Raw genomic sequence first — 18,730 nt, 5'->3', positions numbered from 1 at the left:
CTCCAAGTGATATGAGGTTCCAGCGGTTCCAGCTGCTTACCCAGGGTTCGTGGAAATGAGGCATGACAGAGACTGTGTTGTCTTTAATATATATGGTTTATTTACACATATATACAACCTGAGCCTATGAAGGAGGCGGACTCAGCAACAGCACCCCAAAAGGGTCATGTTTCTCCCATAGTCACAGCCTTGGATTCAAACAGGCATCAAATATTGCTTTCTAACATTGCTCTCCCTCTCTTTCTTCAGCTTGCTGCTTTCCTTCCAGGACACATCTCTCCTCACCTCTCAACCCTAAACTCTGGCTTTATCTGTTGAGGGAGGGGGACCCACCCATTCGCAATCTAGCACAAGCCCTTAGGTCTTTTGTTCTCTTAATGGCCCATCACCCAGAAGGCTAGCCTGACTTGATTAGCCTTTGAGCACTTGCTGAAACCAGAGATTAGATGCTTCTAGCATTCCGTTTTAACACCCCAAGCCTTGGTTAAACACTTACTGGATCCAGGGATTAGAGTGATTTGGCACCCACAAACTCATAACACTACCTCCCCACCCACCCCAAAAAATCAGACACCTGTCCACACATTTTCAACAAACGGCAAAATATCTCTCCCCTGCAGAAAATTCACAGACAAGTAAGCCAAGGCATTAGAACACACATCGCTAAAAACCGATGATAATAATACACAATGACACTTTTAACCGAACCCAATACTGAGTACAGTAACAGCTTATTCCTTTCAAAGCTTCACAAGGCAGCTTTCAAACATACAGTTAGCTGAACACTTCCTACAAATCATTCAACAGCCCCAAACATGCAAAAAAACACAAATCAACAGCATTCAGAAAATAAATAAAGCTTGCCAAAACTTCCAGGATAGTCCCCGGCAGCAAATCATTAAACAGTCCCAAAAAGCACACACACACCCGCTGCCGCTGCCATGTTTTGTCTGTTTGTCTTGGGATTTCACAGAGTTCTCAGTTCCAAGTAGATCAACAGTTTCTTTGGGGCTCAAATCACACATTCAGGGCTTCTTTTTCAAATTTCTCTTTCCCCTCCCCTCTGGTTGTGGATCGGAGGCTCCAAACTCCAATCCCCAAACAGTCTCTGCAGCGGCATGCAGGGCTTCAAGAAACAATAATAATAATTTATTATTTGTACCGCGCCCATCTGGCTGGGTTTCCCAGGAACAGATCTGTTTCTGCACTGGCACACTGATGGTCCCCTTCATCTTTTTTCCTCTTGCTAACCCTGGGCCACTCCACTTCATCCCCTGGCCCCAAACTGCAAATCAAAGTCTTTACCTGGGGATACCTTCATAAGGATCAGACCCCCTACGTTGGTGGCCAGAAATTGCCCTTTGTTTCCTCCCAACAGCCAGGAATCCCCCTCTCTGCTTACTCCCAACATCTCCTGAATGCTTCATGGGCCAAAACAAAGGCAGGTAATCCTCCCAGTGGCTCTTTCCTCCAACACCTATGGGATCCTGGGTGAGTGTGGGTGCTGGGCTGCACCCAGTACAGTCATCCCTCTTGTTACATACGGTTCAGGTTACGTCTTTTCAGGTTGCATCCCGCAGCAAGCTGGAAGTATTGGAAAGGGTCACTTCCAGGTTTCGCCGCTCGCGCATGTGCAGATGCGCAAAATGACATCATGCACATGCACAGAAGCGGCAAATCGTGACCCACGCGTGCGCAGACGCGGGTAGCATTCCTCTCAGGTTGCGAACAGGGGTCCGGAACAGATCCCGTTGGCAACCAGAGGTACTACTGTATAGGGATGTATATGGACCATGCAAGTCCATATCGGGGCACCCAAGGGGCAAAATCATTGTGGGCGGTTATCTCATCCATTTCCTCAGACACCAGCTGCTCTTCTTGCATGCTCTCTCACACCTCCAATTTCTCCTGCTGCATCTCTTCTCTTTTTGGCACCTCTGCAAGCCACTGATGCACACTTTTGCCTCTAGCTTTTCCGGTGTCGTTTCCCCCACGAGAAAAATACCGCTGCTCTATTTGCGCACGAATATTCACACCTCTCTTTTTCTGGCCCCTCTGCAAGCACCAATTCCCCTTGCTCATGCACGCACACCTTGTGTCTCTCCCCCTGTACCGCTGGCGCACATGGAGTGAAGAGATCTCTAGGCAGCAGCTCTTCACTTCCATCCTGCAGTGTGCCCTTTGCTGAGGCACCTTCCACCTGCACTCTCCTTTTTCCACAGCAGGCTCCGAGGGAGTGGAGAAACCAGTCAGCAGCAGCAGCTGCTCAGTTCCAGCCAGCTGGAGGCATTGTCTTTCCCCTTGCCTTCAGCTACTAACTTTGCAGTCCAAGCCCCTCAGCTGCCCATCCACACAGTGGATCTGTTTGGCCACCCTTCCATCTAAGTGTCTTGTAGCTGAGCTCCTGGGTCACTTCCAAACCCCTGTAGCATCTCATGAGGCAGGGCTCTCACCTCGCATCTAGTCATGCTTTCATCTCCACGGGGAATTTGGGGCCACTCTGCCAGCAGCTGACCCATTTTATCCAACCGCCTGCTTTGTTGCTGCTTCACTCTCTTAAGCCATTCAAGGAGGGTTGCTGTTGTTCCCCCCGATTCAGGCACACATCTCTCATAGGTCCTCCTCCAGGAAACCCGAATCCCAACTTCTGACACCAGTGTTGCACACCAATCCAATATCTGAGCAATTCAAGATTCCGGGGTTACCGGAGCTTACCCAGGGTTTGTGTTTCCTTTAGGAAATGAGGCCTGGCAGAGACTGTGTTGCCTTTAATATATATGGTTTATTTATCTATGATATATTCTATATTTATTAAACTACGATGGAGGGGTTCACAGCATCAGCACCCCAAAAGGGTCTTGTTTCTTCCATACCTACAGCCTTGGATTCAAACAGACATCAAACATGGCTTTCTAATGTTGCTTGCGCTCGCACTCTCTCTCTCTCTCTCTCTCTCTCTCTCTCTCTCTCTCTCTCTTCAGCTTGCTGCTTTGCTTCTAGGGCACATTCCTTCTCACCTCTCTACTCTAACCTCTGGCTTTATCCATTGAAAAAGGCTCCCCACCCATATTTCATCTAGGACAAGCCCTTTGGTCCTTTGTTTTCTTAACGGCCCATCACCCAGCAGCCTAACGTATCTCGATTAGCTTTTAACACTTGCTGAATCCAGGGATTAGAAGCGTCTAGTACTCAGTTTAATACTCCAAACCTTGATTACATTCTAACACTTACTGGATCCAGGGAATAGAGAGGTCTGGCACCCATAACTCATAACATTATCAAGTATCAGGGCAAAGCTTTCCGGTTAACCCGGCCCAAGGTGACCAGTTTTTAGTCTGTCAGCAAAACAGATCTTGGTCTTTTCTTTGAAGAAAAGCCTAGTGTGTAAAAGAAACCACTTTGTACAATTGGCCCACCTCGTCTAGTATTATGGGTACTGACTGGCAGCAGCTCTCAGGGGTTTCAGGCAACAGTTCAAGGAGGTAACAAGGATTGAACCTGGGACCTTTCCATGCACAGCAAGATGTTCTTCCACTAAGCCATAGCCCTCCATCTTTCAGCTGGGAAGCATAGCTGAGCAGCTTGCTTGCATGGGATAGCTCAGTCGGTAGAGAATGAGGCTCTTAATCTGAGGGTTGTGGGTTCGAACCTCATGCTGGGCAAATGATTCCTGCATTGCAGAGGCTTGGACCTTGTGGTCCCTTCCAACTCTTCTGTGATTCTGTGGTCTTCCCCCAGCCCTCAGGTGGAGGAAGGAAAGGGAGCACTGTCTTACAAGGGGGCAGTGGCCAGGATAAATGACCCGTGGGCAACCAGGCTAGAAAGCACCATTAAGTGTGGTTGTCTACCCCAATTCCCCAGTTTGCAGCTGCAGATGTCTAACATAGGGGTATGAAGGCAGTAACGGGGTATGTGTGTGTGTGTGTGTGTGTGTGTGTGTGTGTGTGTAAGGAACTGCTAAATCAGCTGCTCCCTGCTCCCCTCTGCTCTGGAAGTTGCCACTTTCTTGCCATGTAGTGCTGTGACCAAATCCATGCATCTCCAAACCTAAATTTTCACCACCAGCAACAACCCCTAGCCAATCCGCACCCTGGTGGTCTCTTGGAACCTTGAACAGCCTTTGTAGGCGGAGCCAACCAGGGCCCCGCCCTCCCAGTCCAGATAGGAAAGGGCAGGACTGAGAGATGAGCCCATGATCTGGCTGGGTATCAATCAGCCTTACTGTAGATATTCCTCTCATTGCTCAATTCTTTGGGTGCGGGGAAGATGGCTGCAGTCCCGCAGGGCTTTACCAATGCTACTCCTGCTTGGAGTAGACCCATTGAAGTTTAATGGGCATGCCCAAGTTAGTTTCATTCATTTCACTGGGTTTACTCTTAATAGAAGTGGAAGCAACCCTTAATCTGCGAGTGTCATCATTGACCACAGAGTCTTACGAATGAGTAAGCAAGCAAAGTGTTCAGCTGTAAAGAGTGTGAAATGTTTTCCTTGGCCGCCAGTTGCCCACCTGCGGCTAGAAAGCTCTAGAGTTGGCTCAGTCCTAAGTGGAGAGGCTGTCTTGGATTCTCAGTGCTACTGGAATTAAGGGCCAAAAGTAGGTGATGGGGGAACTGTGTGGACTTATTCAGTCAGAGCTAGCTGGGAGTGGGGGGAAATACCTTGGATTGCAGCAGGCTGGGGAGAAATTATCTTGGAGTAATAGAGCATAAGGAGAGGACCTCTTGATCCTCAGCTCCATGAAAATCACCATGGGAATTAAATCTGCAGGGTTTTCCTCTCTATTGCTTAGGTCTAAATTGCCTCATAGTTGCATTCAGAATCCTCCCAACCTGCATTGATAAATAAGCTTAAAACAGTTCCGTTTCCCATTTCTCAAAGATTTGGACAGATTGATGCAGAGTCCACCTCCAAACGTTAAGTGGCATGAGTGTACAGGCTGTGTTACCCAGAAACAGGGCTTGTTTGACTAATGGTATCGTTACCTGACTCTCAAAAGGTCCAGTCTTTACATTCTCTTGCTGCATCGCAGCTGAGCAAAGCAGGCCCTCCTCATTTCTGTCGTTCCAGCAAAATCTGCTTAATATAAAGTGCTTTTCATTATGCCTTCAAAGCAATTCTAGTCTGGATTCCTGGAGCACGTTTGGAGCGAGCCACTTTTCCTGGTCACTTCTTGGCAGAAGGTTGCTTCCAGGAGATATTAGAGGGAAAGCAAACGTACCCAGCCAACTCTGCCAAGTGCAAATGATAGAAAATAGATTATTTTACCAGTACTGGTAGAAAACTGTGGACTAGTAGCTTGAGTAGATTTTGCAAGGTGCTATATCCTGTGGGTTCTCCCACAGCAGTACCACACCTTGCTTAGCCATATCAGCAACTATTTCTTTCTAAGCTGCTTTCTGAGTAGCATGAAGGAATGCAAAAGTTTTCTTTGAACTGCAAATGACCAAAGTCGATTTGCTTTACTAGCCTACTAGAAAACTGTGCTCTAGAACCTTTGGCTGACTTTGCAAAACACTGTGCACTTGCAATTTTCTCAATTTTCTCCCACCACCACCTCATTCACCAACTCATAGTGGCACTATTTTAAAAAAACAACAACACACGTATTTATCCAGTATTTATGTGCCCAGAACTGTGGGTGCAAAATATAAGCTGTTCATGTGCTGTATTTTTTGTTGTGCCATTTGAAATGGGCAAGTGGATATCTGCATGTCACATGCACGTTTTGTGGGATTTCAAGTAAAATGTGTGCTTTTTAAAAAGGGGGGAGGGCGGACCCCCTTTTTTTTAACCAGGCTTTGTAAACACAGAGAGTGAGTGGCATTACAACTAAAACAGAGCAATGCGCTTACAGCTGTTGCAATTCTTTGCTGAATAAGAAAGTGGGAAAGAGCGGTAGGGAACTTGCATCTAGATACTGTAGATCCATTGTGATCCATTGCCTGAAACATAACAGGAAGCTGAGATTTATTGGTGAGATGTTTGGTTAGGTGGATCTCTGCAAATACAGATACCATGGGTGGCTATGAGCTGGCCCCTTTCCTTGCTTCTGTCCTGCCCACACCAACCTGGTGCCCTATCCTGCCTCGTTCAGCACTTACCAGACCCAGCCAGTGCCCAACCTCTCATGAGCCCCTGCCATTGTGCTAGGCTAAGGCCTGCTCCTTGACCCTTCCAAGCTGACGCCTTTAGCTTGTCTCCCCCAATTTTACTGCTCAGGTAGCTTCTCTGGAACCATCTTTTGCCCAGCCAGACTTGATTTTTAACTGCAATTCATCAGCTGAGGATTGGAAATCTGGCAGGGGGAAGGGGGGAGGCAGAGCCCAACATTGCTCATTGTCCTAGTCTTGTTTTGTGAACGTTTGTAGCGTGTTTTCCACAGCTTATTGTCAAAGAAAATTATGTCAAAGGAAAAAAAATCTGTCTGCACACAATAAAACCTTAGATTGTTGAATTCCTCATCTGATGCGAGTCTTTTCTTGCTCTGGGGCCAACAGACCTTGGCATTGCCTGGTTGTCTTCACCAGATACAAGTTACTTGTCTGCATGGGATATAATATCTCCTAACTATCTGCCAGCCTCTGTTGCAAGTAGGATTGACCTAAGGGACCCCACAATAGCAATAATAATAATAATAATAATAATAATAATAATAATAATAATAATAATCCCGCCCATCTGGCTGGGTTTCCCCAGCGACTCTGGGCAGCTTCCAACAAAACACTAAAATACAATAACCTATTAAGCTTCCCTAAACAGGGCTGCCTTTAGATGTCTTCTAAAAGTTTGGTAGTTATTTTTCTCTTTGACATCTGGTGGCAGGGCGTTCCACAGGGCGGGGTGGCACTACCAAGAAGGCCCTCTGCCTGGTTCCCTGTAACTTGGCGTCTCGCAGCGAGGGAACCCCCAGAAGGCCCTCGGTGCTGGACCTCAGTTCCGGGCAGAACGATGGTGGTGGAGACACTCCTTCAGGTATACTGGACCGAGGCCGTTTAGGGCTTTAAAGGTCAGCACCAACACTTTGAATTGTGCTTGGACACGTACTGGGAGCCAGATGTAGGTCTTTCAAGACCGGTGTTATATGGTCTCGGCGGCCGCTCCCGGTCACTAGTGGGTGTGGTGGCTGTCTGCAAACATATGGTGCCTCCAAATTGGTGAGGTCCTGGGGTCCAGAAAAATGTGCAGGGAGGGGTGGGGACTGGGCAAATCAATTGCCAAGGTTTCAGCCACCCTTGCTCTAATGAAGGTGTGGAGAACTTGTGGCGCTCCAGAGGTTGCTAAACTACAACTCCCTTCAGCCTCAACCATTGGCCATGCTGCCTCAGGCCGATGGGAGTTGTAGTTCAGCAACATCTGGAGGGCCAAAGTTTCCCCATGCCAACCTGACTGGTAGCCCTGATGACAAGAAAAACCAATAGGCACTGTCCCCTCAGTATTTAATCAACAGCCATTTGCATTTTCTGCACTGGTGTTTCCAACGATGGTGTGGACCTGCGACGTTTTGTGAGCTTCATTAACTACAAATCCCACAATTCTGGATCCCCTTCAAACCGGTGCCAATGTTTCACAGTTGCTTTGCAGCATTTTGCAATACGAAACCTGCATTTTTTTAGTGCCTTGCCCAACAGTCATTGATGCATCGAACAGGTGTCTGTAGGTAACACCCAAAAATCCAACATGGTCCAATTTCATCCCAACCAGTGCCAAAGTTTTGCAATAATTTTGCAGCAAAAAAATCACATTCTGCAGCGCCCATTTAGGCCACACTCTTGCATACCTGAAGCTGGCCTTACTGATAATGGATTAGAATGTAGTTTCACCAGCTGATGTCTGCAATTCAATCTACTGGTAAGCAGGCCAGGATTAGGGGGGGCAGAGATGGATTTAGGGGAGCACAACCCGTTCAGTTGCACTGGGCGCCAAGACTCGGAGTGCCATAGGGGATGCCACAACTATGATTTAGAATGGAGTACCAGAAGTGGGGGTGGGGTTTGCCTTTCACCTCCAGTGCCCCCTCCAGATGAGAAGGTGCCTTTCCAATTCCTAGATTTCATCAGAGAGGAAGATGAGATCCACCTTTAGTACTTAAGTCCTCCCGACAGATAGAAAACATTACTGCAAAGGGCTGCCTTGCATTGCCATCTAGCGGTCTGAGAAGGCAATCATCTGGGCCAAACCAAATTACCATTTTACCAGCCTGAATCTGTCTACATTTTGCAGCAATTTCAAAAAGCAAAAATCCTTCTGGAAACCCTTCACCATTTCTAGCATGAATTTCTCCTTAAACAGCTTGGTTTTTTGCATGCAGTTTTGACGAACGCACACATTCTTGCAAGCAACTTACCCTAAAACAATGCATTTTATGTATGGCTTTTTTCACTAACGTAGGCATTTTCATAAACATGGTTTGGCTGGAAAACTGCACTGCAATAGATCAGAGAAGAGCCAATCTCAATGGCTGTGCTTCAGTTTTACTAAGGCTGTTTCAGAAAGTGTGAATTTGACAGATTTGTCTTTAAATGCAATCAGTCAAATTTCTTCCCCATCCCAGGCTACGGGCACACAAAATGCCCCTACATCCCATAGACCTTGAACAGCACTTTAATGTAGACACTGCTCTTGCTAGGAGAGGAGTTTTCTAACACCCCATACATAGCACCATTTATTTTTTTAAAGGAAGGTTCCAATATTTACACCCCCAGCAACTGAAAATGCAAAGTAAGTTGTTAATGTGTTAAATTTTTGTTATGCTGCTTCAAATGAACAAGTAGATTGCTGCGTGTTGTTATTTGCACATCCCTTCGATGGTCTGTCTGCACACAATAAATCCTTAGGTTGTTGAATTCCGCATCTGGTATGGAGTCCGATTATTAGATCAGTGTTTGGCTTTCAGATGCCTTCAATGAGGTCGAGCTGCTATTGTCTTTCGAGGGTGAGCAGAAGGCAGCTTGGCAAACCTTTCTACCAGCCCCAATTTATCTCTGCATATCATGCATAGTTAACAGGAAGCTATAGCTTCTCCCGCCATTTCATGTCCTGCCGGAAGATATAAACACCTGCACCCACTTAATTCGTTTTTGCATGCTAGGCCACTGTGAAAAATGAATGCCAACCCTATAAAAACTGCAATAATAAATCTGGCACTTTTAGCGGGGTGTTGTTTTTTTAAGGGACTGCATTTCAAGATCTCCTTTTAAACAAGCAGCAGATGCGAGAGGCTGCTTTCCAGTCCGGGCCTGAACTCCAGAACCTCTCTGTCGACAAAGTTCACTCCAACAATCTGCTGCGGAGTAGTTCGATCTTCCCAAGCTGATACACCGATCCAAAGTTGAACACAGCGGCCTTTACTTCCGAGGAAGCGCACATATAGGATGGAGCGGTAAGGACGCTTTCCTCCGCTCACGATCCGCCCCCGGCCCTTCCTGCGCCATGGCTTATTTCCACAGAACCGCCAACTTCGCCAAAGGCCAAGGAAGCTTTATATACGCGTGGCGAGCTCGCCCACGTGGCCAGGCGGTATCCCGGCTTAGTTTAATGCGGGTTTATTTACTTCCCCAGGAAAGTGTTCGCGCCATCAGGTTGCGAGTCGTTGCCACTACGCGTGTGCATAAATGGCCAGCAGCGCACCCGATCCATTAAAAAAAAACCAATGGGACTGCAGCTTTATTCAGAAGGAGGCGGGGTCGCTTGCTATGCCGTTGTAAAAGAAAACAAAAAACCGCGAAAAGCTTAAGAGATTACTCGTTTCGAAAGCAAACAGCAAAACACTTTTTTGTGCTTTCAAGGGGGTGCTGCTCTTAAACAGGGTGACCTACATTTTCAATATATATGTTCTGTGTGTTTTTTTAGTTTATTTACGCCGTGAGCCGCTAGGGGTCCTGCACTGGGAGAAAGGCGTGCTATTAAAGCAATAAGGAGTTGCGCGTTTTCTGAGCGCGTGCAAAGTGCATTTCTAGCTCGCGTGCAGCTACTGCAGCCAGCTCCGGAAAAGCCCTAAGTTTGGGCCCCCCTGCTCCGTTCCTTCCCTCTCTCCGGCTCCCGGTTCCTGCCTTCTCCCTTCTCCGCGCGCGCCGCCCAGCGGCGCTCTCCGGGACGCGGGTGTCGCTTCTGGCCCCGCGGTGCGTCAGCTGCGCCCGGATTGTGACATCAGGTGCTGGCGGCTGGGAAAGCGGCTCCATGGAGCCGGCCGGGTTCGGCTCGTCCCCCCAGGAGAGAGCCAGGTGAGTGCAGGGCGCGCCCCGATCCCCACCCCTAACCACGGGCGGGGGGGGGCGGGGGAGGTGCTTCCCTTCGCCCGGGTTAGAGACGCCCGCCGCCCGCGGCAACTCCGGAGTTGGGCCCCTCCTCGCGATTGAAGGCGTGGCGAAGCATTGGGGCCCGGTGTGTATATCCGTGGCTTGGAGAAACTCTTGCGCCGTTACGGTAGCCTTCCCCGACGCGCGTTCGCCTTTTCCCAAGTTACTAGCTCCCATCTCACCCAGGAATACAGAGCTATCCCAGGTTACGCTCTGGCGGATTAAATGAAAGTACGTGGGGAGGGGAGGTAGCTAAGGGCAGGCAACCGGCATAGATATTAAAAGCCGCTATCACCATCATTATTATTAATAATAGTATCAAGTTTAGGGTCTAAGTAAGATAGCGTGTGGTGGGGTCCAGACCCATATGTGAAAGGCCCTTCTCCAGATTAAGGACTCTTGATTGTGTATGTCGACAGACTGCACCCACCGAGGTGGTCTGGAAAAGGCTCTCTGCACATGCTCAGAAGCATCACAGAACACTACTTTTCATTTCTCTCTTGCTAGTCACTTCCAGGCATTTTTTTTTAATTGAGCCTTCATTTTGATTTGCTTTTGCATAATTTCTGTGGAGAGGTGAAACTTAATTGTCTATTTATCCAGCTGCCTTTCAGATTCGTTGCATAGAATTGGAGAGCTGGAAGAGGGACCATGAGCACCATTTAGTCCAGCCCCTCTTCAATGCAGGAATCTTTTGCCCAGCGTGGGACTCGAACCCACAACCTTGAGATTAAAGAGCTGCAGGGAGTCACTTAACAGAATGTCAGGCCAAAACTTGGGGGAGACAGGGCTTCAAATCCCCACTGGGCTGTGATGCCCACCATCAACTCCTAGCCTTGCTTACCTTTCATGTTTGTGAGGGTGACAGGGAGATAACAGAGAGACTAACCATCCTGGACAAAAAGTGGAATATAAATGTAATAATAAAACAAGTGCATCAGGAGAAGGAACGAGTTTGTCCCCTTCCATCCAGTGTGTATACTCTTCCCCCAACTCCTTGCATGCTGCAAGTTCTAGAAGTTGTCTTCTAGACAACCTAGGAGTTTAAATTGAACTCAGTTTTGTCTGTTTTGAAGAAAGGTATTGTTGGTGGTGGGACATGGGTGGCGCTGTGGGTTAAACCATAGAGCCTAGGGCTTGCCGATCAGAAGGTCGGCGGTTTGAATCCCCGCGACGGGGTGAGCTCCCGTTGCTCGGTCCCTGCTCCTGCCAACCTAGCAGTTTGAAAGCATGTCAAAGTGCAAGTACAGTGGTGCCTCGCAAGACGAGATTAATTCGTTCTGTGAGGCTCTTCGTATAGCGGTTTTTTCGTCTTGCGAAACAAGCCCATTGACAGCTTAGCGGATTAGCGCTATTAGCAGTTTAGCGGCTTTTAGCGATCAGCTGTTAAGCGGCTTATCAGCGGATCAGCTGATAAGCGGCTTAGCGGCTTAGGAAAAGGGGGGGAAGGGGAAAAAACCCGCAGGAACTCGCAAGACATTTTCGTCTTGTGAAGCAAGCCCATAGGGAAATTCGTTTTGCGAAGCACCTCCAAAACGGAAACTGTTTCATCTAGCGGGTTTTCCGTCTTGCGAGGCGTTCGTCTTGCGGGGCACCACTGTAGATAAATAGGTACCGCTCTGGCGGGAAGGTAAACGGCATTTCCGTGCGCTGCTCTGGTTCGCCAGAAGCGGCTTAGTCATGCTGGCCACATGACCCGGAAGCTGTACGCCGGTTCCCTCGGCCAATAAAGCGAGATGAGCTCCGCAACCTCAGAGTTGGTCATGACTGGACCTAATGGTCAGGGGTCCCTTTACCTTTATTGTTGGTGGTGGCTCACCCGATTGCTCCCTGTACTCCGGAGAGCTGCGCATAGTCAGCCAGATTAACCTCCATCGCTAGACTCCAGCTCTGGGATGTCAGGAAACATCTATTGTGGATCCTCACTGGGCAAGGCAGCATTCTCTATTAGCTGCTTGCTGGAGCTCTTGGGGCAAAAATTGGTTTCCCCTAAGGAAATTCAGCAGCAGCCTCAAGCCTCCTGCCAGGGCTCTCTGTGCTGAGGTGCATGTGACCGAGAAGCCGGAGCTGTTAACACCAGGAATGATGAAGCTGGCGTTGAGGAATCTCTCCCTGTTATTGCAGGCTGAGTCAGTGCCTGGAATAAGCCCGGGGCAGCCGGCCCAAGCCGTGGCTCCGCCTCCCAGAGTGTGACTCTCTTGTGTTGTGTTGCTATGTGGATTTGTTTGCATCTTAGGGCGTCCTCCAACTGGGGCGCGCCAAATAATGCTGCTGCGCTACATCAGCTGGGGCTGATGGGAATTGTAGTACAGCAGAATCTGGAGGTGTCCCTGGCTGGCCCAGCCTGCCCTAAGTCCTTCTCTAAAGACTTTCCCGGGGGGAACCTCTCATCCCTCTGAAAAAAACGGTTCCAAGTGAGTTAAAAGCATCCCCTTTTTTCCTTCCTTTAACCTGTGACACCCTGCAGCTCCTTTACCCAATGGGACGCGTGTTGGTTGATTGCCCTAGATTTCTGCTGCCAGAGTTCAGGACATTGTAACGCCCGTTTCCATCTCCCCATCTGTCATTGCGACAATGCCTGTCACGCTGCTAGGCAGGTTGTGCTAATGTTCCCATTTCACAGATGACAAACTGAGGCTGAGAGATACTATCTGCGCCTAAGGGGGTCACGCCGGTTCATTAAGGCTCTTGTGTGTGTGCTGCTCACTTCCTCATATGAACGTGGAGTTATTACAATAATAATTTCAATGATTGTTTTACAAGTGCTTTTAACAAAAACAAAAAAGCAAGAGGCTGTGTGTGTACCAAAATAAAGCTTAAAATGAACAGCACTAGCCGCTCCAAAAACTGATATTGAGGGCAGTTTGCAGCACTCAGTGAATAACAGTTTGTTTGTTTTTTAAAAAGGGGGGGCGAGCTTCTTGTCCTTATAAATTAGCTTGACCAGACTGGGAAGATTCCTGTTTCTCAGCCATTCCTCTCCAATCATATCCTTCTGTGCACCTTAGTTCTCTTTCTTTTAACATCTTATTCACTTCCTATCCCCAGTGCCCTCTTCCTTCCTCTCACCAGGAATCTAGTCCTGTCGGCCCATCCGCCCCCCACCTTTCTATCAGAGACGAGCCCCCCTCCCTGCCTGGCTGGGCCCCTCCTATGCTTCCCCTTTAAGTCTCCCCACGCTGGAATGTGAGAGTGCTCCAGCCATCCTGTGAGGTCAGATAAGACACTATATTTATCTGGCTGGTAACCTGAGCTGTGAATTTCTGCTGTGGACTACAACACTACTGAAAGGCATTCGAGTTCATTCTGTGCCGGAGAAGTTGAGCTGCTTGTTGAGATCTCCTCCCCACCCCCCCACCTCTCTTTAACTTCCAAAAAACACAACTAGAAATCCCCCACAAATCTGACTTTCAGAAACAGGTTAGTATCTACTGGCTCTGTAACCTACCTTTTTTTCTCTCCACCCGATCCTGCCGCAGAAAAAGCACCTTGCGGAGACAGAACTGAGCCCCATGCCACTACTCCTCAGGCCCGTTGTTCCATGCGCACAGGTGGGTACAAACCGGGGCGGAAGGCTGGAGGGCTGTTTAAAGAGGGACCCTTAAATAGCTCAACCAAGACCAAAACAACTCCTAGGCTGAGATGTTTTGCGGGGATGGCAGCTTTATGCATTTACTCAAATTACTCTCCCAGTGTTCTTAATGCAGTTGTTAAGTAATCCAATGTGTGGGTTTTATTATTATTATTAAATAAAACTTTAATAAACCTCTTTATTTCAGACCAGTTATAGGTGTTTGTAGGAATCGGCAAACTTTAGGGAAGTTTTTAATGTTTGATGTTTTATCGTGTTTTTAATATTCTGTTGGGAGCTGCCCAGAGTGGAAACCCATCCAGATGGGTGGGGTATAAATATATTATTATTATTATTATTATTATTATTATTATTATTATCATGTGCAAAATGCTTTATCACAGGCAGAGCAGAACAGTAGTAGGCAGCCAGCTGTGTCAAGAGCAGCGATCGCCAACGTGGTGCCCTCCAGATGTTGTGGAACTATATTGCTCACCAAGTCTGGTGAGCTGGAGACCCAGGTTTGGGAAACACTGGTCCACAGCAAGCTGTTTGGGCTAGCAGTTGTTGTTGCTTGACGGGAGATCAAGGCATAGTAGGGTCTCAGCAGACTGCATGGCCTGGTCAGCCTCTGTTCTGAACCACTGATTGCAGAGTCCATTTCCCCCTTCCTGCCTGTTTCTGCTGCCTTTATAATGTCCATGCTTTTGACCTGGGCTGAAGTTGTAACTTAAACAAAACAAAACACTCCACTTGTTCAGGAGGGTGTATGCTGTGCAGTGGCGTAGCGTGGGGGGTGCAGGGGGGGCTGGCCACACCGGGTGCAAAATCTGGGGGTTAGGGTTAGGGGGCGCAAATCCACGGGTTAGGGGGTGCAAATTACTTGCCTTGCCCCGGGTGCTGACAACCCACGCTTCGCCACTGATGCTGTACAGGAATTAAAGTGCAGGAACTGGTGTCATGGAATTCATCGAATTGTAGAGTTGGAAGGGACCCCGGGGCCATCTAGTCCAACCCCTTGCAATGCAAGAATCACAGATTAAGAATTCCTGATTGGTGGCCATCCAGCCTCCACGGAAGGCGAGTCCACCACTTCCTGAGGCTGTCGGTTCCCCTGTCATTGCAAAGTTAAGTTTGTGAGGCTCACTCCTTTAAGTCAGCACACCCAGGAAGCAGTGGGGTGTTGGGGTGTTTGATGGAAATCCAGTCTGCTTGGGGCTGTTGCTGAAATTTGCTGCAATGCAGAGAAGGGTCACAGCGTGCCCTGGTGTACACTTGGCAAAAAGAAAATGCCCGCCGCCGGCAGAAAGCTCAGAAGCTGGTGGTGCTCTCTGACCTTAGATGGCCAAGGCCCCCACAACCTTAAAGAGCCCAGCTGCAAATTTCCTTGGTGTCCTTCTGGTCAGTGGGAGCCAGTAGTTGTGCAGAGAAAGTGAGGGGCTCTTGTGCTTTGGAGGTGGTGGTTGGCTTTAAATTTTTGCATAGAGGCCATTGTTCTGTAGGGAGAGTGCCCACTTGGTGTTGCCAGATCCAGTCCCTGGCATCTCCAATTTTAAAAAAGGATCAAGTAGCAGTTGAATGAAAAGACAAAAGATGGTGCTGCCAGTCAGAGTAGACTGTATTGGACCAGATGGATAGGATAGGGGAGAGGCCATAATTCAGCACATAGAATGTCCCGGGATCAGTCTCTCATTTAAAAGGGATCACGTGATGGGAGAGATTGCTCTCTCTGCTTGAGACCCCAGAGAAGCTCTGCCAGTCAGAGTAGGCTATCATTCTTCTATTTTGGGTCCCAAATAGGGCTGGGCGATATCTGGTATATATATTGGATATATACTGATATATGTCTGAAATAAGGATGTATGTAGAGGCATTGGTTGCCTGCATGGTTTTTCCAACATTGTGATTTTTGCATAGCACACAAACACACGCCATGATTTGTAATGTATTGCCAGGTCAACAGTCATGAAACCGATATCATGATATGGGCTTCAAACCAGTTTTGGACAATATATCGCCCAGCCCTAGTCCTCACACACTGTTGGGACTACAAGTCCCATTATCCCCAGCCAGCTTAGTTAGTGGTGAGGGATGATGGGAGTTGTAGTCCAACAATATCTGGGGATCCGGGGTTGAAGGTCACTGGATGATGGTTGCTGGTGCCTATCAGGATCACTATGGCAGAAGGCAATAAGGCCAAGAGAAGGTGAAGCCAGAGCCAATATTACCATTTACTCTGACTCCAGTAAGCTCTTGCCACTTGTGTTTGAAGCTGTGTACGCATAACTTTGGCCACAATCCGCCTCATCCTGTAGTTTCTTGAGAAAGGCTGCTGATTGATGTGTTGTCCCTCAAACCAGCTTCCATCCAATCTGAAAACATACCGTATTTTTCGCTCTATAAGACGCACCCGACCCTAAGACTCACCTAGATTTTAGAGGAGGAAAACAAGAAAGCAACGCAGAGCCTCTTCAGCAAAGAGGCAGGAGCGCTCCGGCTGCACTCAAGAGGCTTTGTGTGGCTATCGCTGAAGCCAGGAGAACAAGAGGGATCGGTGCGCACGGATCCCTCTTGCTCTTCTGGCTTCAGCGATAGCTGCGCAGCCTGCATTCGCTCCATAAGACACACACACATTTCCCCTTATTTTTTAGGAGGGGAAAAGTGTGTCTTATAGAGCGGAAAATACGGTAAGCTGCGGTTGAGAAAATGCATGCGCAGGTGAAACAGCCATTGCACATGAGCAACAGGCAGCTTCACTGAATCGGAGTTCAGGTGGGGTGTGGGGTGTTTCACAGGAAACGAATCGGGTCATGTGCTTCGAGTGAAGACACCCCCGCCCCCAGTGTGTACAGTGATCTACAAATGCAAAGTGAAACACAGCCTAGTTTTGTGCCCATCCTCCTCCTCGCTAGGAGAACATTAAGGCTCAGGTGGAGGAAGGTGACAGCCAGATTGGCTGTGAGGAAGCAGCTAAGGGCAAATAGGGCAAGTGCCCCATTTGCCCTAATGGACTAGCCAAGAATGCTGGTAGATGGCAGCAGTTGGGCAAATGCGGTATAAGGCATTTTCCTATGCCAGCTATCCATCTCATGTTGGGCAAACCATCTCTTTGTCCTTCTCCCTTCAGTTGATCCCAGCTCCAGTCTTAGCCACTTGGCCTTAGGCCCCTCTCCTAGTTCACAGAAACCAGTTTTTAATGCCAGCCCTAGGGTGTATGCCATGACAATAAAGGTCTGTAGCATGCTCTCCTTGGAGTGTACTCTAGGCATGTGCAGAGTGCTGTGTGCTGGCCCAAGTTGTCTTGAGCTTGGCGGCAAGGTTTTCCATTGCTGGGGTTTCATCACCGTCCTTTGCAAAGAGCTAGGCCAGATATTTGAGTCAGTTCTATAGCAGTTCAACTGTCATGGCTTCTCCCAGAGGATCCTGGGAACTGCAGTTTGCTGAGGGCACTGAGAATTCTATTCGCAATCCTTTGCTCCACAAACTCGCACACAGGCTGGAGGTTTTGCTTTGTTTTTTGGACTACAACTCCCACGAGCCCAGCCAGCACAGACATTTGTCGGTTGGGAGTCATAACATCTTCTGGAATATATATTCCTGCATCATCCTCCGAAGCAAGGTTCTCAGTGCAGCTAAGAGTCAATATCACGATGGCAGTGAACAATATTAAACAAATAAATCAACATCATTCCCGCTGCAGCAGCACAAATGGTAAACAGCAGCAAAAGCAGGGTTTGTTTGAGAGTCTTCCCAGTCCTTCACCTCCCCTCACCTTATCCATTTTCTATCCTGCAGGCTTCTAAAGTCTCTAATGACTTTTATCTGCGAGAGAGTCCAGTTGAATTTCAAACCCAGATGTGGGGAACATTTGACTCTCCAGATTGTGCTGCACTACAATTCCCATCATCTCTGGGAAGACTGATGGTAATTGTAGTCCAGCAACAACAGCTGGAGGACCAAAGGCCCCCTACACCTGTTCTAACCCCACTTACCTGAGAGTAAGCCTCGTTGAATTCAATAGGACTGAGTAGATGTGAAATTAAAGCCAGAATCAGATTCGTCTGGGCGCTACAGTTTGCAGAGCAATTGAACAACCCAGTCCCTCTTCCCAAGGAACTCCGGCAACTATAGCTCTACAAGGGAAATAGAAGAATCCTGACAACTCTAAGCACCCTTAAACAGTTTCCAGTGCCCTTTGGGGGAAGCCACGGCTGTTTAAAGTGGTATGATCCTGCTATAGTGCTGGTGAGGCCTCAATTGCCAGCCTTGTGGGCTTTTGTACATGGAATTGGGGAAGGAGTCATCTTTTGGACCTCAAGCAACAAAATGTCTTGGGTTGGCCCTGATTGTCTCTAGCGTACCTCAGGGAGCCCTGTGTCCCTGTTACCTGAGTGTAAGCCAATGTAGACAGGTGAAATGGCATAGGGCGAGTTAACTCTTACCCTGTTCAGCCTTCTCCCCCCCCCCCCATGGGGTAAATAGCAGCTTCAAGGTTAGGGGTGTAAATGTTTAGATTAGGGAAACTGCACTAGGGGGAAAGGAATAAACTTCCTCCAGCCCCTATTGCTGCCCCATCCAAATCGGGGCCTGCCTCCGCAGCTGTTTTTCACTAAAAATAGCCACTCAGGGAGATCCGATAGTGGATCTCCTGCTTCTTGTGGAGTTCGGCCCTAAATATCTGGTTCAAAACAGCAACAGGTCAAAACGTTGCGAGGGTTGTTGTTGTTGTTGCAAAACAGCCACGCCAGTACAACAACAGCTCTCCTGACTTGAGAGCCTCCGAGAAAATCCTCCAGGCTGTTATGGAAAAGAGAAAGGGGGAAGAAAACAGCCTATTCTCTGATCACAGAGGACGGAAAACATC

General features: G+C 48.3%; 1 protein-coding gene across 8 annotated transcripts in view; it reads left to right on the top strand.

The window, feature by feature from the left end:
• The first annotated feature begins 9,686 nt into the window (after positions 1-9,686).
• Positions 9,687-18,730, top strand: part of USP2 (ubiquitin specific peptidase 2) — an 81,395-nt gene continuing 72,351 nt past the window's right edge. For 2 of the 8 annotated variants that reach the window (XR_014558244.1, XM_083714029.1), the window contains exons 1-2: positions 10,227-10,380; positions 13,775-13,846. Coding sequence is in view for 2 of the 8 variants with exons in the window: in XM_083714029.1 (XP_083570155.1) it covers positions 13,837-13,846 (10 nt within the window). In the remaining 6 variants the exon portion in view is untranslated. Of the gene's footprint in view, positions 10,527-13,569; positions 13,716-13,774; positions 13,847-18,730 lie in introns of those variants that run through there. The other 6 variants (XM_083714031.1, XM_083714030.1, XM_083714032.1 and 3 more) reach the window with 6 other exon arrangements.

The sequence above is a fragment of the Podarcis gaigeae genome (assembly GCF_964106915.1).
Source record: "Podarcis gaigeae genome assembly, chromosome: 15".
NCBI classification, from domain to species: Eukaryota; Metazoa; Chordata; class Lepidosauria; order Squamata; family Lacertidae; genus Podarcis; species Podarcis gaigeae.
Note: the sequence above shows the minus strand (reverse complement) of the source record. Positions and strands in the feature narration are given on the sequence as shown.